Raw genomic sequence first — 21,536 nt, forward strand, 5'->3', positions numbered from 1 at the left:
TACTCATATGATGCTGAGACATAATGAGCTGCATTTATTTTTCTCACAATTCTAAAAACACTTAAATCTAAAGATGTAGGCTTTAAATGCTTGAAATTAGTTTTACACAAAGCCATGCTTACATATTAATTCTGTTATATAGGAATTTTAGAAAAAGCATGCATACATTTGAATTAGCTCAAACAGATTTGATTTGACAAGTGTCAAGATTGTGTGACCGTAACATGCCGAATAATGTGCGGCACTACATGAGAAGTGATGGTGCAGAATATAAGACTCTTGGAAGCACAATTAGGGGTCACAAAACAAAAAGTGGTTATATGTGGTTACAAAATATGTGGTTACAGTCGGCTGCATCCTTTAATTTCACCAGCATCATTTATTCTGCATGATGACTTGGTTTCTTTAAGCTATAAGTGTCATGAGCACCCTTTACAGATTTATTTTAATTAGTCTGAGTGATATACCCAAACCTCAGGCACTGAGAATATGTAACGAGAAGCCAAACAGAGCAGAAGTAACACACAAAGTCACATACTAAAGTCACACAGTTGAAAGTAAAATACACAAACTCTTTGTCAGACCAGGGGCCTGTACCATGAAGCTGGTTTAGCTGGCTAGCTAGGTAAGTTTCAGTTCAGTTTGCACCAACTCTGGGATTTAGGTTCAATGAAATAAGTTTGGGTTTAATCAGTGTTATAGTTACTTATGCAAGTCACTCCCCCAGGTTCTTTTGCTACATATTAAAGGACACTACATAGGAAAACATTTTTCTTTTATGATTTATATAATTATTATACCCTTAATTATTACACAAGCCAGTTTAGTTTAAACTTTAATTTTAAATGGAATTAAAGATACCGGTATGCATTATAAATAAGTTTTAGAAATAATAGCTTCAAACATGACTACATATGAACTTCGATTTTAAAGAGTTTATATATATATATATAAATATTATCAACTATATAAACTAACTTCACAACTTGCACTGATATGACAAGATAGTTTTTTTTTTTTTAAGTTGTCCTCTTTCATGAATAGATAGTTTCATCTTGCTGCGTTAATGTGTTTCAATTATTCATATTTTTCAATCTTTTAATCTATGGTAGTGAATCGCACTGATTCTCTTGAGAGAAGTGAATCTGAGTTCCAAAGCATGTGATTGGCTCTTCGTTACTGATGCCAGACTTTCCTGTGCACATGCTTCATAAACTCAAGATCAAAGCCCGAGCTCACAGAGAGAGTTGGTACCAACAAATACGGACTGGACTGGTTTTGTCAACTCAAATCTAATCCTGTAACCCTGAATTTGTTCAGCCACCGTCATGGTACAAGCCCCAGGTGATGCATTCAGTTGTTTAAAACAGATCTGACTACAGGATGTGAGAGTCTAACCACAGTTTTAGTACAGGCCTGAATGACATACAGCATCTGGTTTTATGTGAAGGAATTAACATTTCAACGCACTCCAATCTGCATTTATTAATGCAACCATTAACAAATAGCTATAACAAATAGGGGGCGAAAAACATTATTTGTACGTTACTTTTGCAGAGCATCAGCTGTCTCTCAATTCACACATTAGCAGGTATGGAAGACATTTGGAGTGATAAAAACACATTCAATATGATCTACTTTTAAATTAGATAATTATTTTTTTTAACAGTTTTCAAACCTGTTAGCGTGTCTTTTTCTGTCTAGTATCCACCAAAACAACATAGCACAGAGATTGCAGGTCATATTTTAAATCAAATTAAACTCCAAAATAGTTTATCTAATATGTAACCAAAAGGTCAAAATGAAATATTTGCATTATTCAAGCCGTTGTGTGATTAGCTGCTAACCTACACTACGTTAGCTTGTTTGTGTTCTAAAAATGAGTATTACTGAACATTTAAATGCGTGTATTATTTCCCAATCAAGAAAAGCTTTCAAAATTGAGTTTTTTGGTTAATATTGATTAAATTCTAACGAACGTAACCCGTTTTTAGCTCTTCAATGACTCACGAGAGAGAGAAAAAACTGACAGGAAATGCCTCGCGCGCTATCACTAACCTAAATTACAGTTAAAAAAAAAAACACTAAGCGAGCGTAGATTTAAATCACCGAAATGCTTCGACTAGACCCAAACGCCGCGTAAACGCTAGCGAGATTCAAACGGCGATGTTTGGTAAATTATATATCGTAAAAGTGAGCTGAACTTACCCATAATATTAACGTTCAAGTGCCGCTTTGGAAACCGATCGTTCTTTGGCAGCCCTGCATTCCCCTTGATACCACTTCCGCAAAACTCAGCTACGTCAGCGGCGTAGGAACCATTCGCATGAATGGATTCAGATTACGCAAAGTACGTGACTCGACTTTGGTGAATATCCAGGCAAATCAATAAATCTCGCGATATTAAGCACGCACGCACGCACGCACATCTCCCAGGAGCAGAGTAGAAAGAGAAATAAATCATTTAAGTCTTTTTTAATTACCCGAATCCATAGTTCCTGAAATGTTCAGCATAAAGAGGTCTTTCTGGTCTGAAGATGGCTGATAAGCTTTGGCCTAAATGCTTTTCCTACATACACTAGTGTTCCTACATTTACAATGTTGTGTAAAAACTATATTATTATTGTATTAAATATTTTTATTTATTTATCATATAATAGTATGAAAGTAACATTTTACTACTTGTTATCTTAAAACTGATCATAGTTGTGTAGTGTTTTTTTATTAATACAATAATGCAATTATACATTATTGTACTGTACATGCAACTTTATTGTTTTATTACATGATCCTTAATTGGGTGTGTAAAATTGATGCTTTGTGTAATTATATTTAGTTTTAAATAGAGAGATTTGAACATTTTGACTTAACTGATCTTTGATTTTTTATTTTAGTATATTAGTTATTATTTTCTTATTTCCGCAACTGACTCTCGTCAATGGTCCTTGTCAAAGACTCTTATTTTGAAAGTTCAATGGTACGCATGCGCAGTTTGTGTTATGGAAAGCGCCATGCTCCAGTTTCAGCATGTTTCCGAATCGTGCCTGCTGTCACTGCATGTGATCTGGCATTAACTGGTAAGGTCATTCACACCGTTGATTCTTGAAATTCAAATTCCAGGAAGTTCTTTACCGGTCTAAATGCTTTGAAGTGATTCTTTAAGACTGTTCATGTTAAGGTAACGTTAGGTGATTTTGTGTGTTACCTGCAGTAAGGGAGCAGTCATGAGCCCCAGTCCCAGCCAGGGCTCATCTGTCCCTCTGACCATCACCAGCAGCCTGCAGAGACTCTTCAGTCATGTGAAGATCGAGAATTTAATAGCAGGGCTCAGTGGAGGGGTGGTGTCCACACTGGTGCTGCATCCTTTGGATCTTGTCAAAATTAGGTTCGCGGGTAAGTTATGTGTAAAACCAGAACCAATATGTCATTAAATGTACTAGGTCATCATGCCATTTGAGATTAAAAGGTCAGTTTTATAGCTAATAATAATGCTTAATAATGAATTTTTTATTTGAATAAAAAATAGTTACTGTATTTTGAAAAATATGAATAACCGCAATTTATTGCATGTTATTTATCATAAACATATATTACACATTTAAATGTAAATGAAAATGTCAACATTTGACAAATGTAATAATTTATTATTAAACTGTACAACAAAATTGTATGATTTGATTAGTCCCAGAATAAATATATGAAACTTTTCCAACATCTAGATGTCTAGTTCTAGCAAACATTAATATCAATAATTATGGTGGGAAAAGTTCTAGTAGTGTTTAATAATTAGCTTCATTTTAATAAAACATGTAGGCGCTGTACATAGAAACAATATTAACAACCCTCATTAACACAACGTTTTATTATAATACTAAACAGATCAGATTTAAATATATATGGAAATATATCAACATATATATCTGTCAACTTTACAAGCAAATGGTATGATGCGATTAGCCCCAAAATAAATATTTGTAATTATGTCAACATCTAGATGACTAGTATTCAATTCAATTCAATTCAAGTTTATTTGTATAGCGGTTTTTACAATACAAATCGTTACAAAGCAACTTTACAGAAAATTATGTTTCTACAATATTTAGTAGTAGCTAGTAGTTTGTGCACGTTTGACAGGATTTTAGAAAAAAAAAAAAAAAATAATAATAATACAAGACGTAGTCAGCTAGACGATGAGCTATCAATATTATTAATTAATTGTTATTATATGATGCAGTCACACATGTAGCATAATTGTTAGTTCTGTTTGTTGATTCAGGGTTAGCATCATCTGGGGTCCTCTGAGGGTCAGCATCATCTCTTCTCAGGTGTTCTGGATCCAGACTGGAGCTTGTGTAAATCCTACATCCCGTGGCAAAACATAGAAACAAAATAGAGACATCATTAGCATAGCTGCTGATCCGACAAAGTAAAATTAGTTTAACCCAAGCTAATGAATAAAAATGCACATTTGATCAGATGCAACTACACTCACAATTTAAGAGATACATTATTCGAATGCTTGGCGAAAGAGATGTGTTTTTAATCTAGATTTAAACAGAGAGAGTGTGTCTGAACCCCGAACATTATCAGGAAGGCTATTCCAGAGTTTGGGAGCCAAATGTGAGAAAGCTCTACCTCCTTTAGTGGACTTTGCTATCCTAGGAACTACCAAAAGTCCAGCGTTTTGTGACCTTAGGGAGCGTGATGGGTTGTAACGTGGTAGAAGGCTAGTTAGGTACGCAGGAGCTAAACCATTTAGGGCCTTATAGATAAGTAATGATAATTTGTAACTGATACGGAACTTAATAGGTAGCCAGTGCAGAGACTGTAAAATTGGGGTAATATGATCATATTTTCTTGGCCTGGTAAGGACTCTAGCTGCTGCATTTTGGACTACCTGTAGCTTGTTTATTGACAAAGCAGGACAACCACCTAGAAGTGCATTACAATAGTCCAGTCTAGAGGTTATGAAAGCATGAACTAGCTTTTCTGCATCAGAAACAGATAACATGTTTCGTAGCTTGGCAATGTTTCTAAGATGGAAGAATGCAGTTTTTGTAACATTGGAAATATGATTTTCAAAAGACAAATTGCTGTCCAATATAACACCCAGATTTCTGACTGTAGAGGAAGTAACAGTACATCCGTCTAGCTGCAGATTGTAATCTACAAGATTCTGTGTGGTGTTTTTTGGTCCAATAATTAATATCTCTGTCTTATCCGAATTTAAAATTATTTGTCATCCAATCTTTTACATTTTTAACACACTCGTATAATAAATTGTATTTGCAATTATATTTTTATACATATTCAAATTATTGTAAAATAAATAAATAAAATAAAGATTTTGTATCAGGAATTGTATGTAAAACAGTATGTAAAACAAAATTTATGATGTCAAGTAAATCAAATAAATTGTTGCATAAAGTTTAACAGATTTTTCTGTATACTGCAGTAACCCAGCATGCATTGCTGAAATGTGTGGCATGAGTAAGGCTCAACTGTTTTGCTCTTTACTGTATTACAGTGAGTGACGGGCTGGATGTTAGGCCGAAATACAACGGAGTTCTGCACTGCATGAAAAGCGTCTGGCAGCAGGAGGGTCTCAGGGGCCTTTATCAAGGTGTCACCCCAAATATCTGGGGTGCTGGAGCATCATGGGGGCTTTACTTTTTCTTGTATGCATTTTTCTCCCTGCAATGAGCACAGTATAATGCATCCTGTATGGTGTACATTTTTGCATTATGTAAAGAGCTTATGATTTTGTGAAAATAGTTCATGCCTAAAGGGGTCATATGATGTGATGTTAAATTTTTCCTTTCTTTTTGGAGTGTTACAAGCTCTTGATGCATGAAGAATATCTATTAAGTTGCAAAGACTAAAGTCTCAAATCCAAAGAGATATTCTTTATAAAAGTAAACAACTCATTCAAACACGCCCCATATGTCTACGTCACTATGTGGAAATATTTGCATAAAGCTGCCCAAATCTTAACGCAAAGAAAGAAGGCGTGGTTCCAGTAACACAGTAAGTGTTGAAGCAGTCATGTCAGGGAGATGCTGTGTGTATCTAGGAGAAAGCAAATGCTCTTTATTTGGCCTTCTGAAAGTAAATGCATTTAGGGATCTATAAGATTACTTACAACAGAACAGCAACGCGTTTTATGGACGACTGTTTAATGAACCTGAGAGAGGTCATTCTGACTTTGCTACGACAATCTGGGGCTTCTGAATCAGCTACTGCAAGTATGTTTTGTTATTCGTTTAAGTATTATTAAGTGCTATTGAATGTTCAAATGCGGAGTTTTGCACATCGTGTGTCTGCACGCATGTGTGTGTGTGAGACAGAGAGCAGCCGTCTTAACAATCCGTGGCTTGTGTACTTTAAACACATACGAGCTTCATCACTGTGTCTGTAACACCACTCTGTTCCTCTTTCGGGCTTGAACTGATGGTAAAACTAATGACATTTTTAATTGTGCCTACATTTATGTTGAAAGATGAAGCTCGTGATTATGGAAAGGGGCGTTACATTTCCCATGACTGCTTGCGGTGTTCGGCCAATCACAATGCACTGGGTCAGTTGGCCAATCAGTGCAAACTGTGCTTGTCGGAAAGAGGGACTTTGTAGAAAACAACATGTTTGAGAGAAGCGGGGCAAAGAGGACATACAATAATGTACAGTATTTGAAAAAGAATGTGTTTTTTGAACATTAAAGCATGTCAGCATATTCTGTTATACACCAAATAATGATCTTTAAAAAAGCATCATATGACCCCTTTAAGTCTTACTTTTAGTTGCAATGCTTTTCAGTACAGAATCAGTTAGGTGTTTCGATATGAACATCACTTAAGTAATAGAATTTCTTTTTTATTTGCAGCTACAATGCAATCAAAGCGCACAGGAAAGAGGGCAGACAGACAGAGCTGAGTGCTACTGAACATCTGCTGTCAGCAGCAGGAGCAGGTCAGTATATCAACTCTTATTGTTTTATAACCAAGTGGGCACAACCATTAGCAGAGCCATCTATCACTAGACCAGCAGTCTTTGTCTTGATTTGTCCATCAAGTCACGATTTGTCCATTAATATCATATAAAAGCTTTTTGTGACATTAAACGGCATGTAAATGGATCCGAAGAATGGATATAATCTAAACTTCCAGAAAGAGCTCATGTTGAAGAGTATGTGTGTCATGTGCTCCTCTAATTGAATGAGGTACATCCTTCACTGGAATGACTCAGCGTGAGCCATTAAAGTCCAGTAATGACTCTTTTCATGTGGATCTTGGTTTTACAACAGCTGCCATTCATTTACTTTATGTTCAATGTCACTGTTTTTTAGGGGCGGTGACGCTTTGCCTGACCAATCCGATCTGGGTCACCAAAACTCGCCTGGTTCTGCAGTACAGCGCCGATCCATCCAAGAAGCAGTATAAGGGGATGATGGATGCTCTTGTGAAAATCTACCGCCATGAAGGGATCGCAGGCCTCTATGGGGTACAAGTGGCTTTCTATGGCAACTTATAGGAAATGTTTCTTTTAACAGGAAATAGTTGACGAAATTCCACATTGTGCCAGTAGGTGGAGCACTTGTCTAAGGAAAAAAGGAGCGTGCACGGGAATATTGTGTTCCATGTTGTGGAGTTTGTTTGTTTGCTTTATCTAGCTGAGTTAACTGTTATGATCCCTAGGGGTTTGTCCCGGGATTGTTTGGAACCTCCCATGGTGCACTGCAGTTCATGGCATATGAAGAGCTGAAGAGAGATTATAACAAATACAGAAAGATGCAACTAGATGCTAAACTGGTTAGTATGAGCACGACACACTTTGATGGTTTATAAAATGAACTAAATGTTTACTGCATATTGTGCCCTTTTAAAATGTGAAACATCACATTATGCAACAATAAACATGTCAAAATAGCTATGCTGTTGTCACTTGACCTTGCATGTTTAATTTTAGGTGTCCAAATAGATTTTGGCATCACTTTTCAAAGTGGTGTTATGCTAAACACCCTCATTCATCAACTCATTAATGTAGTTTGTAGTTGTTAATGGTGCATTTTGTGCTCTATTTTCTCTCTAGAATGCATTAGAATACATTACCATGGCAGCTTTGTCCAAAATATTTGCAGTGGCTATGACATACCCGTATCAGGTGGTCCGAGCCCGTCTGCAAGATCAGCACAACACGTATGATGGAGTGATAGATGTTGTCCAGAGAACGTTTAGGTAAGCATGAGATTTACATGCTAAACTCAAGCCAAACACAATCATTTGTTGGTGATCTAAATAACAAAAACAAAAAGACCAACTTCACTTTTATGCAATCGAACCCGCCGTAATGCCCTATAGACTTACATTTTAACTACATTAATGCAATTTATATACTGCAGTACCATTCAAAATATATATTTTTTTATGTTTTTGAAGTCTCTTCTGCTCACCAAAGCTACATTCATTTGAGTAAAAATTGCAATATTGTGTAATATTATTACAATAAAAGAACTGTTTTCTACTTGAATATATTTTAAAATATAATTTATTCCTGTGATGCAAAGCTGAAGTTTCAGCACCATTACTCCAGTCTTCAGTGTCACATGATCCTTCAGAATTTTTTATTTATTATTATTTTTGCTGAAACTTTAATGCTTTTTGTTCAGGAGTTGATGAATTGTACTGTATGTTCAAAAGAACAGCATTTATAATATAATACTGTAATATAATATATGAAGGTTTTGTATTTTATGTAATATTTTGCAATATTATTGTCGCAATAATCTTTACTGTCAGCTTTGATCAATTTAATGCTACCTTGGTGAATGAAAGTATTATTAATTAAAATCTTAATTAAAATCTCCTAAACTTCTGAATGCAGTGTTCTAGAAAATGAGATCAAATAATAACATTCCTTTGATCAAAACAACTACAGAGCCTATAACAGTTTAATATGTGCAAGATATTAAGCTGATCAGTCTTGAATTTTCACATGTGTTTTTTGGGAGTAGTCTTTAACTTGTGCCTTTCTCCTGGTGTTGGATCAGAAACGAGGGCCTGTTGGGTTTCTACAAAGGCATGGTGCCCAACCTGGTCCGAGTCACTCCGGCCTGCTGCATTACCTTCTTGGTCTATGAGAACGTTTCCCGCTTCCTCCTGGACCAGCACAAGTGAACTGAGAACCGGAATAACTGCAGCGAAGCCGTCCGTCAGAGAGCAGAGCTGGACCTGGGATGGGACGTCCTGTCAGTGACAGTTTTTGACAGCCGTGGAGAAGTCAGAAATGTAAACAGAGAGAAATAAAACATCCTGGTCCTCTCTGGAGAACTGAAGTGCATGAGGTCACAGAGGTCAGAGTGTCATTTGTGTGTCTAACAGGAGACACTCGTCAAGAAACCAATACTTGTTTGGTTTCTCTACAACACTGGTGACATTGTGAACATGAGTGAAATATTATGTGTGGCTGTAAATTATATTCACATACAGGCTGTTTGTTTTATCTAATAGAAACTTTTTATCAAGAGATAGCAATGGGTTATGATAACAAGGGCTGGGCAATATCTGAAATATCCATATTTGTGAATAATTCACTGTCAGCTTGAAAATAAACAACTTTGTGAATATTCTAATAATTTTAATGTGCTTTTTATCTTCAAAAAACCCGTTTTCTTTTATTTTTTTTAATTCCTTCATGTGGTATTTTACCACACAAACATTTGGGTTGGTATTATTTTTTTTTTATGTTTTTTAAAGACGTCTCACTAAGGCTGCATTTAATTGATTAGAAATACAGAAAAACATTATACAATAAGTTATATTATTATTTGAATATATTGTAAAATGTAATTTATTCATGTGATCAAAGCTGAATTTTCTGCATCATTCCTCCAGTCTTCAGTGTCACATGATCTTCAGAAATCATTCTGATGTGCCGATTTGCTGCTGAAAAAAAAAAACCATTATTATAGAATGCTGAAAACATTTGTGTTGACAGTTTTGTGTTTCAGGATTCTTTGATGAATAGAAGGATCAAAAGAACAGCACTTATTGAAATAGAAATCTACTGTAACATTATAAATGTCTTTTCTGCAATTTCAGACCAAATGCATAGATTTTGAGATCTATTGTATTGCAAATATTGTCAGAAGGCAGAAAATCGAGATATAATTGTTTTGGCTATATTGCCCAATGGTAATTCATCAGTGGTTTTATTAGTGTGTAAGTCTTCTTCATGTTTACATCCATGTTTCATTGCTGCTGTATGTGTTCTGTGCAATGACTAAACCAAACCTCAGGCTGTATTCCTCCAATCACAAGCGCACACACAGATTCACTGAATCTGACATTTCTGGCTCATTGCTGACATTTGTGTTAATGAGCTCAAATTCATAGCCCTTAAAATTTGTTATGCTCATAGGTTAATAACTAATGTTCTTTGAAGAACCTGTATCCAAGATAGGAGTTCTTAAAAAAAAAAAAAACTTTATTGACATTTAAAAATGATCCAATAAAATGTATTTTACAGTTCCTGTCCAGACTCAAATTGTTAAACATAATTACTTACAAACATACTTCTACTGTAGTTTTAAGAGTCTGTCACTCCAGTACGAGGTTATGTGATTGTTTCAGCCCTTGTTTGTAGAGGTAGACATCAAGAGAGGGCTGTCGGACTTAAATATACTTAAATGTCACAAAATATCAAACCGAGTGGCATCTGCAAACAGATGCTGCCGAAGCGCTTCTAGAAATATATCAAGGTTGGAAGGAAATGAAAGTAAAAAAAAAAATGTTTTTGGTTTCCCAAAGAACCTTTCAGTGAATAGTTCTTAAAAAAAACTTTTTCCCTACATTTTACTCATCCAATGAACATTAAGTCCACTTAACATTGCTTTATTGGCATTTATGGTTCCTTTAACATCCATGGAATCTTTCCAATCCTCAAAAAGTTCTTTATAGGTTTATGTTTATTTTTTAATTTTTTTAGATCAGGGGTTTCCTCCCTCTCCCCACTATCCCTCGTTCCTTTCTTTCTCACATTCTGCTGCCTTCTATCAGTCTCTATCAGTAAAATTTCCAAGAGCTACTGTCACTATATTTCCTTCTCAGCAGGTGCAGGCAACACTTTTTTTGGAACAGTTATAAATTTCCACCCAACCAACAGTACTTTGTAAAATAATAATAAAAAAAAAAAAAAAAAGTCATCATAGATAACATTATTCGGCCATAAGAGCCAAAGCACAGTGTCTTGAGAAGAAGAAAAAAAATTATTGGATGTGAATATTAAAAGGTAAGATCCCAATCATAATACTGTTTTGATCCGCTGTAGGAACAGTAAAATGGTCCCATTTGACAACCCCCATTTTTAGATTATTAAAATGTTCATCACACTAAGAAAAAAAGGGTTCTTTTGAGAACTGATCACTGAAAGTTTCTCTGAGGATCCAAATCTGACTCTTCCATGGCATCTGTGAAAAAAAAAATTACCCTTTGGAACCCTAAAGAATATTTTGTGGAATCAAAAGTATGTTAAATGTTCTTCATGGAACCATCAATATCAATAAAGAACCGTTATTTTAAGAAAGAAATTCATCCTCAAATGTAAAAAAATTGTAGTAGCACAGAAAGTGCTTGGTAGTTTCTGGAAGATTGTGAGGGACTCAGCTGCTCAGAGGAAGCTCTTCTATGATCACGCGGGAAACAGAATTCCAGCCGGTGGAAGCGTCTCCGTGTGGATAGTCGCCGCAGGTTCCCACCCAGATCGCCACATCAACCAGGCCTTTCCGAACTCCTTCACATAAACCTTCAACTGAAACAAACAGACGGTGTGTCAGTCTGACCATTTCTCACTGCATCCTCGAGGATGTCTTCTGATATCTCTGCTCTGGTACTCACTTCAAGTTAAAAAACTGTCGAAAAACAGAGATAAACAGACATGCTTTATTGCACCCTGAGGGGGAAAGAGAAATTCAAAGACACCCTTATCTGCTGTAATGAATTTATACCAAACTATTTGCAGTGTTTAGAGTGGAGACTAACATATTATACATTTTAATTTATTTATTTTAATAAGTTGTCTACAAATTTATATATATAATACATATTATAAAATATTTACATTTTTCTAATGATTTAAGAAAAAATATGAAATTATATATATATTTATATATATATATATACTGAAAAAGACATTATTTTCAATAAGTTATTTAAGAATGAATAAACATTTCATTAAATAATTGACAAATAAATAATTATTATTATTCAATAAACCGTATATGTACAGCATATATTCCCTTTGATTTTCATTACTATGTGTGAAGTGTCTTGACAAAAAGAAAATAAAAGTCTAAAACAACATTCAAAAATAGTTTTTTTTCACATTACCAAAAAAGTGATAAAATGTAATGTATGATGTAAAGTTATTATTTATTATTAAAAAGACAAGCAAAAAAAAAATTTGACACAGATTTGACAATAAGATTTTAATAATTTCCACCTTACTAAAAATAAATCATGACTCAAAAAGAAAATCATTCTTTCAGCAGAGCTCTGCAAGTAAATATCTCCCTTGCCAACATTTGTGCAACATTAATTTCTGCAAAATTATTAACACTAGAAGACTTATTTGTCTGATAGAATGTAATAAATCTTGCAAAAATGTACTGTAAAAATCTCCATTTCAAACTGGAGTTTCATAAAGTGCCATAACAGGACTGATGTGTGCTGAGACACATTGTAAGGACTTGTTTTTGGCAGTCTCAGATTTCCAGTTCTGATGTCACTGTCTGAACGAGTGGTTTCTTGCCTCTTACCTGACGTGGTTCTGTGTATGTTGATGGTGGAGTTGAATTCTGGACTTCCCTGGTCCAGGTAAACAATGGACTCTATAGGCAGTGGAGCGGCACATTCTGCCCCATTAAAAGTGAAGTACCAGCGCTGGCAACAAGCTGTCTTACACTTCAGCCTGAGTGAGCCGCTGAACAGCACACGGAGAGCACTGTCTGCATGCTGCTTAGTGAACGTACACTCCTGAGGACAGGAACACAGGAAGAGCAGATGAATCTGATGCCTTGTTTACAACACACCTGCTCGAAAGAAGCATTTAAACCAACCATATCCTGCTGAAAAAATACTGTGGTATGCTGATGCTCTGAGACAGTATTACCAAAGTGCTTTGAGGCTTACCATTGTTCTGAATGATTACCAAGTGGTTTCCACCACTATTACTTTCCCACACATTATTATAATTACCTACACAATTATATAGAAATTGCACTCTTTTTTTTGACAAAGAGCTGATTTGAATAGAAATTTAAACAGTTTTTCCTCACCTAAAACATGTTATTACCATTGTATTTTAAATTTTATATATATATATAAACATCAACTTTACCAATAATTACAAAGAAACAGCAAATAACACACTGAATTGAAATAGACAGACTGAAATTGTCTTATTTTGACATTGACATTTTCTTTCTTGTAAAACATAGGCTACTCCAATTAACTTTGTTTTATTTACAACTTCCAAAACTAATTTTTACAGTGTACCAGTGTTGTTATTGTTGACTACAAATAAAAAATGTTTATAAATATGTAACAAAGATGGAAAAACACAATTGAAAAACTAAATATATATATATATATATATATATATATATATATATAACTACTTAATTTTACTTTCTAAATTTTCAAAAATATAACTTAAATAAAAATGAAAGCTATATAAAATGATTCGGAAATAAAAGAAAATTAATAAAACTGACAAAAGCACATGCTACAAAAATGACTTAAAATGAAAACTGAAAATAATAAATAAAAGCTAATGCCAATTATTATGTATGTAAATGATAAAATAAGAAAGCATTGTTTATTTTGTTTTTTTTTGGACATGCTTTCTAAAGCAATATTCATAATTGTGACCTCACTGTAATTTTGCCCAGGTCAATGCCATAGTTGAGAGAATTCCAAGCACATTGCTTGTAGTTGGGTTTCCATGGCTCTTCAAACCTCTCCGTCACACATTCACCCTTCTCCCCTTTTGCACCATCCCGGCCCGGTATTCCAGGAGTACCTGGAATTCCATTCACTCCTGGATTTCCATCCCTTCCCTGGGTGCCTGCTGGAACTTGGAGGCAACTGGAATACTAAAAACATGCAGGATTCAACAGGAAGTTTTTGGCATGATACTAAACAGCATATTTTGTAACTTGGGAGTTCCTGAACAGTAGGTAACAACCTCATCCAAGTCAAGTCTAGTCAATGTAATGCATCTGGAATGAGTTATTATGGTGTGGTCTCTGGTAACTTATGAAAATACCATGCTATGGCTAATACTTAATGTTTTGCACAATGTAGCTAATGGGCATGGAGAAGTAGCCTACACTGTCTGTGACGCTGCCTGCATTAAGCCTGGCTGGATGGAGACTGAATCATCTGTCATTATGTGATTCATTATCTGATCACACAGTTGTTCATAGAGTTTCAGATAAACAGCTTAAACACGGATATGGCATTCTTTGACAGTATGATCATCTTAAAACATGCAGGGTTATACTTATTAGTCGAGTACTAAGCTGATTAACCATGCAAAATGCCCTATGAATTACTACAATGTTTGTGGGTGGTTTCCAGTGTGTTATTTAATTTGCAGGTTTGACTTTGCTTAAATCGAACTTTGTTTGCTAGGCTTGGTGTTAAAAATGATGGAACTAGGACTAAATGTAGTCTAACCTTTTCTCCTTTCTTTTTTTTTTTTGGTCTGGACCAAGACAACTGACATACAAGTTCAGTTTTGCAAAAATAGCAATATTGCCAACCCAAGACAAAACTTTAGCCACAGTGACTGTTGTAACAGACAATAAATAAATAAATAAATAAATATAATATAATATATTATATTTTTTATAAAAAAAAATAACAATAAATTTGTGTAGCCTGAACAGGGCTTAAGTCTGACCACTTAGAAAAGAAATAGACAACACCCATCATCAAACCATGCTATATTAGGCTATTTTTGTTAACTAACTAAACACTGCAACTTTTAAAATAAAAAAATAAAGCTCAAATAAAAACAAGACACTTTTGCATTGACTCTAAACAGATAAAAGAGACTTTGCTGTAATGGATATATATATATATATATATATATATATATATATATAAACTTTTAAGAAATAATAAAAATTAAAAAAGCACACATCACTAAAATTGCAATTAGAAATTAAAACTAAAGTTATGTAAATAAAAGCTTACTCGAAACATTATAATAGAAAATAAATAGCCTAATAAACTAAAATTCATATAGGCTAGATGACACCAACAGCTAAGTATTTGCTTAATAATATGCACTACTAACAGTCAAAATATATGATGTTATGCATTCATTTAATCATCTACCAGAACCTGCAGAGCCTGTGTGAGCAAAAATGCATTTTAATGAACATTCAGTTGACTTATGCCAGTGCCACTGATGGCTGAGAAACTTCGCCAAAATGCCAGGTGGACCAACCAGCGAGCTCTGCGACCATGCAGAAAAAACGCATGCATAATAAGCTATTTAAGAATTTTTTTGTACAAATGCGCGCGCATTAGCGAGGCAGTGACGCCAAACATTTACATATCAAAAAGAGAGCGGCTTCCGAGCGCACGTGTCGAATATGAAGCGATGTCATCGCCTAACCAAACCTCGTCTGCGCGAACAATACACGGCTCTGGGCGCAGGGGGTCTGGCTTACGGCGCTGATCCACTTGTCCGTGCGACACTTCTGTCGCGCCGCGCTCCACTATATTCCTATGGGTGACGTCACGCGACTTTGTCGCACCCGCATAGCATTCCGGGAAGGCGGCGCTTCATTTGAAAAAGTGCTGCGCGTCAAAAAGCTGGCCGATGCCCATCTTTATGCAAATGAAGTCCGTCAAACGCGGCGCTTCTATCCAATAGAAGTAGAGCATATGGAGACGGAGGGAAGTCTCTTCGCAGGTCACATCCTACTTCAAAAATGCGCGGAAACTTTAGTTCCAGAGTACAAAATGGAGGAGAAACTGATTGTGGCTGTCGCAGGATTCCCTAATTTATATGATGGTACTCCCCACACTCGCGCCGGACAACTTCACTCCGGATAGGGTGAACCCAGTGCCGACGACGTGGCTTCTTCCTCCGGAGGTAGAGCAGAGCAGCTACAATGATCATACTCTTATTCGATTCATGACTGAAATCCACAAAACACATCACTTCCTCGAACAAATGCTTTAAATAAGCAACATTTCCCGCTTGGTCAAAACCACGCCCATAGCGGCAAACAGAGGAACGCCCATCAACGTACAAATGTGGGGAGGCGTCGCGACACCACGCGACAGTCGTGTCGGACAAGTGGATCAGCGCCGTTAAGAGTTGTGACGTTCGCGAACGAACCGATTCTTTTGAACGGCTCATAAACATGAACGATGGGAGCCGAGTCGCGGCTGGAGGGGAGCCGTTCTTTCTGTCGTTCTTTTTTCCTATGCGTATTTCACACAGATGCAGACAAATGAGCTCCTCCGCGAGACAGAACAGTTATAGGGGGAGGGGCGCACCCAGCGCAGGCCAACCCTTTATAGCGTGATGATATTAGTTATTAGTTGTGCATGTTCATTGCAGCCTACTTTGTTATTGTTCATTGACTTGAAGGGGCTGATGTCCTATTTGCAAAGTTTACAATAGTAATAGTATGTAGTATGTAGACATTTCCATTTTATTTATTCTAATTTTATCTACTTTAAATATTTTTTGTTTTCTATCAAAATGTTCTTGTGTGATAACAATGTTCTTGTGTGAAAGTGTTTGTAGTAAAAGCTGTTTTGCACAGAAATTCATTGCAGCCGGCTTTGTTTTTGATGTTTATTTGAGTAGGTATTGTATGAATAACATAAGTCAACGTAGCTTTACACACACACACACACACACACACACACACACACACACACACACACACACACACACACACACACACACACTTTGTACTAAAGGTAAATCCAAAATAGTGATGTCACTGTCTAAGCAGAGGGATTTGTGCAACCCTATGAAATATAGTCCACACATGACAAATGAGGTAATAATCAATATTTCAGAATAATTCAAACTCAGATATTGGTGTGTGATATCTGAGTTTTAATTATTTGGCTACAAATCTCACCTCATCATTCCTCCCAGTGATTATTTCCAGGATAAACTGAGATGCCCCCAAGCTGGCTTCTTAAAACTGACTAAATATTTAAAAAGAGCCAAAAGAGCCATTCTTTTGAACGGCTCTTTGAAAGGAACGGATCGCGAAGATCCGGATCCCCTTAAAGAGCCATAAATCCCATCACTAGTCTGGCTTTAGTATAAAGCAGCTCCGCTGTCACCTGAGTCTCTTCTGCAAGACTAATGCAGCTTCTAATCAGCATGCCTGCGAGCATAGAGCTGTGGAAATAAGGGCCCTTAAATAGGTAATAAATCTTCCCGATACAGGCCATGGGCAAGCCAGGAAGTGAAATGTATTCATATTTACAAGCTTGCAGTGCCGTGGCCGAGCTCAAGCCTTCAGTGCGTTTGGCTTTGCCTTGCTGGATGCACACAGCACCATTTTCCTCGGTGGCAAGTCTTGCCAGGTTCATTAGTGATGCTTCCCCGACTGGCCTGAATGAGAAATTCACCCTCCATATAATCTACCCACCGCGAGCAAATACAAAAGAATCACCGTGTCTGTTTTTCATTACAGTGATAAATCTAGCAGCATGCTTACCTGATACAATCATTTACAATAAAACACCTTTTTTTGGAGATAGAGTAGGCTAGCTCTGATCTTTGAGCTAAGACATTTTTTCCCAGTCCATGATCCATAGAGCCCTGGATTTGTTTTATTTCACTGATTATGGTTTATGATAAACCATCTTAACTCATTTGTCGTAGCCTGTAACCTTTCCTGAAATAAAGTCAGCACCTAGGCCCATTCAGCACCTTGTGGTTTATGCTAGGTCATGTTGGTGAGACAAAGCTTGTTAAATGTCATTTTGAGAGCACAAAGTATATATTTTTTAGGTTGTAACAATATACTTTATTATGCTATCCTTGATTATTTAGTTTCTTCTTTAAAACAAATTTGGAGAAATGTACTGTAGCATTATATCACTTGCTCAGCAATGGATCCCACTGCAGTGAATGGGTGCCATCACACGACTCCAGTCCATCAACATCTGATGAAGTGAAAAGCAGAGGAGAATGAGTCAATCATTGGTTCGTTATCTGGCTCGGCTCGGTGTTCATCTTCAGTTCTTCACAGCAGTTCAGTCAGTGTACTGTTTGAGTACATGAATTACTCCGGGATATTGGTTTGTTTGAACTCAGAGGGAGTGTCAGCCACATTAAAAAAGTTAACAGCTCAAGTCATTTGTGGATTAATGCTTATTGGAGACTTGAACCGTTTAAAACGATTCAGTTTGATTTGGTGAACTGGTTTAAATCGATCTGGTTACATCGAATGATTCGTTCGTGTTAGTTTCTTCATAGTAACATATTTGGAGAAATGTATCATTCCATCACTTGCTCACCAATGGATCCCACTGCAGTGTATGGGTGTCGTCAGAATGAGAGTCCAAACAGCTGATTAAAAACATCACAATAATCCACCAGTAATCCACACCACTCCACTCCAGTCCATCAATTAATGTCTTTGGTGAGAAAGACATTACATTTCTCCAAATCTGTTACAATGAAGAAACAAACTCATCTACATCTTGGATGGCCAGATGGTGAGTACACTTTCAGAGTAACCAAACAGACTAACCTGTTTCAGCAGTTGTAAACAGTGCTTTTAAGAGTTGTTACTCCCAATAAAGAGTACCTGAAACACAATTCTAGCTAGTTTCCTGCAAAAGGCTTTGAAAGGAGTTTAAACAGCTTTGTCACATCCTTTTTTAGCAATCAATGCATGTTACCGCTTGGTTAACTGGTCCCTGTGACTCATATTCTTCTTGCATCTGCTAAAATTAATCTGGCATTGTTCAATATTGGCAAAGGCTTTAGTCAATAAGAAAAACTTTCTCTGTCGGCAGGAAATCACTGTTTTAATATGAATCTTTTTTGAAGAGACAGAATCAGCTAGCATAACCAATTATCTTTTAGTCACTCATACTACATGGTTAAAACTGAAGTGTCTGATGTTATGACCTCTTTCAGACAGCTCAAAATAAAGTTTCTAGAACCTCTGAAAGAAGACAAAACTTCCTATTTAAAAAAGCTATGTGCAGAGGAGACCTTGTTTATAACTGTTTTGGAGAAAAAACAGGTTCTTGTGAGATAAAAATAAAATCATATTTCTCCTGCAGAGATTCAAAAGAGATCTCAAACTGTGCAAAGTGTGCAATTAAAAGTCTGTAATCTCAGAATCTTGAACATTAATCAAATTTATTCCAAAATGATCTGAGCTGCTATGCACAGTCCTTTGTAGCTCTCCACTCTTTAAAGTCAACGCTTGCCTGGAATTTTATGAGAAACATCTGAATAATTAAGTAACACATAATTTAGTCTCAGAGCAATTAAGTTTCCTTTGGGTTTAAATGCAATACACACACACACACACACACACACACACACACACACACACACACACAAAGAAATATAAAGTTATCTTGCCCTTTGAAGTAAAAAGAGACAAAAATAATTCAATAAATACTTAGTCTTACTTTTTCCATGTAGTCAACATCCTTTTGGCGTAGACCTCTGGTTTTAATTTTTCTGCTTCGTAACATGTAAATAATAAGCAGAATATGATCAATACTCGTGTCTTCAAGTGTCCCATATTTTAGCTGAGAGTTAGAGAAAACAGGGCTGCCTACATCTGTTGAGCTCTAGACAGGACTGAGAGAGAGAGGCAGAGAGAGAAAGAGAGAGAGAGATGTGGGAGGTGGAGCTGATGCGATCTCTCTAGGGACCAATTATTCCCAGACTGCTGGAGAAACTTCCCTCCACATGTAGAATCGGATTGTAATGGGTCATGATATGACATAAAACAAGAATCAATACTTCTCATATTCTTCATCAGTGGTTTCTCAGAAGCTTTTTGCACAGGTGAGAAGACCTCTAACATTGAGCTTTTCTTCTTGTCCAATTATGTTTTAACGGTCTTTTTATGCATCACAGAGCACTCTGAAAAACTTTTTTTTTTGTCCAGGCTGAAAATGTTGCATTTAAAGGGATAGTTTACCCACAGCTAACAATTCTGCCATTGTTTATGTTCCCTGATGACCGTCCTAGTCTGGAATTTGTTTTTTTTTCACCCATAGAACATGAAATAAGTACTTTGCTGAGTTCACAGTGCTCTTTCCCATGCAGCAAAGGAAAAATCACAGTAAACGCACTGTAAAAGTAGTCCTGTGCATTGCATTCATGAAATTAAAAACAATATTTTTTGAAAAATAGATGAAAAAACAAAAAAAGGAAACCATTTAGCCAAAAAAAAAAAAAACAAAAAAAAAAAAAAACTTAACACTTACACTTGCTTACATTTAAATGCATGCTAATGTGGTTTGAGAATTGTAGTGGAGAGGGGGATTTAAAATTCAGCTTTTTCCTGTATCATTTCATCTTTGCAGTGTTGATTTTTAAAGTATGCTAAGTATTTCTAATGCTCACAACATTTTTCAAAATGACTTTCTGGTTTTATTTCTTACTTTCTGACATTTGCTTTTCCTCTTTTGATGTGATTTGCTTGCTGCTTTTCTTTGATTGGTGCAGATTTTTCACATACAGTAATTATCAAAAGTGTACTTTTTCACTAGAAATTCAGCTTTTAAACATGATTTTGAGCAAATGGCTTCAACAGAAGCATATACCATAGATTAAAAACCTCATAGCTCACAGCAGGTCAGTCAACTACTGTTAAAAATCAATTCCCTTTGGAGAAAATGATTGGGGTTTTCACTCCTGGAACCAGACTGTTGCACTCTGTAGTGTTTTTGTTCTTTTTAAACACTATGAACTGTCCATATAGGAAATGATTGCATAAACACTCTTTTAAAAAAACACTCTTGCCTTTTGTATTCCACCCTAAAATATAGACTAAGCATAAAAATTTGAAATGATACGAGGGTGAGTAAATAATGACAGAATTTACAGTTTTGGGGGCTTGTTAAAATCTACACTTTAATCTTAGAACCAGCATATACTAGTCAACTGAGATGTTAGTTAGATTTCCCTTCAACTTTTCACATCTTAAACAAGTGACCCATTCAATATTCCAGTCTCCCTCCATTTTTCCTGAACGGCAGCCCCCTGGCGACATCCCAAGGCCGGAGAGGAAACCAAATCTGTGTGCTTACTGTACAGAGTGCCGTTTCTCTGTGACCGAGGTCTTCCTCTTTGCTGAATTGGCTCTTTCTCCTCACATCACAGCCATCCATTCATTGCTCTGTCGAGACACTGTAAATATGAAGAGATTTGTATTTTTCAAATCATGGATTTAAGCTGCACTATAAAGTAAACTTTCTGCTGTGTGACTGGCCAGCTATTGCGGCCCC

The 21,536-nt window shown here is 36.1% G+C and overlaps 1 protein-coding gene and 1 pseudogene across 1 annotated transcript; one reads left to right on the forward strand and one right to left on the reverse strand.

Moving 5' to 3' along the window:
- The first annotated feature begins 2,950 nt into the window (after positions 1 to 2,950).
- On the forward strand, positions 2,951 to 9,628 carry LOC132103408 (mitochondrial folate transporter/carrier-like). The gene is made up of 8 exons (XM_059508489.1): positions 2,951 to 3,077; positions 3,212 to 3,393; positions 5,528 to 5,678; positions 6,881 to 6,966; positions 7,343 to 7,497; positions 7,692 to 7,805; positions 8,086 to 8,231; positions 9,044 to 9,628. The coding sequence occupies exons 2-8, from the start codon at positions 3,225 to 3,227 to the stop codon at positions 9,168 to 9,170; spliced, it is 948 nt and encodes a 315-aa protein (XP_059364472.1). The 5' UTR covers positions 2,951 to 3,077; positions 3,212 to 3,224; the 3' UTR covers positions 9,171 to 9,628.
- Positions 9,629 to 11,602: 1,974 nt separating this feature from the next.
- LOC132103735 (collagen triple helix repeat-containing protein 1-like) lies at positions 11,603 to 19,860 on the reverse strand (annotated as a pseudogene).
- Positions 19,861 to 21,536: the final 1,676 nt, after the last annotated feature.

Source organism: Carassius carassius, chromosome 24, assembly GCF_963082965.1.
Source record: "Carassius carassius chromosome 24, fCarCar2.1, whole genome shotgun sequence".
Taxonomy (NCBI): Eukaryota; Metazoa; Chordata; class Actinopteri; order Cypriniformes; family Cyprinidae; genus Carassius; species Carassius carassius.

What these genes read in the sequence shown, in the direction of transcription:
- LOC132103408 (XM_059508489.1), top strand. Translation starts at nt 3,225, where the DNA reads ATGAGCCCCAGTCCCAGCCAGGGCTCATCTGTCCCTCTGACCATCACC. An exon ending in TGGGGGCTTTACTTTTTCTT is followed by an intron (nt 5,679 to 6,880) that starts GTATGCATTTTT and finishes TTTTATTTGCAG; the next exon opens with CTACAATGCAATCAAAGCGC. An exon ending in TGCAACTAGATGCTAAACTG is followed by an intron (nt 7,806 to 8,085) that starts GTTAGTATGAGC and finishes TTTTCTCTCTAG; the next exon opens with AATGCATTAGAATACATTAC.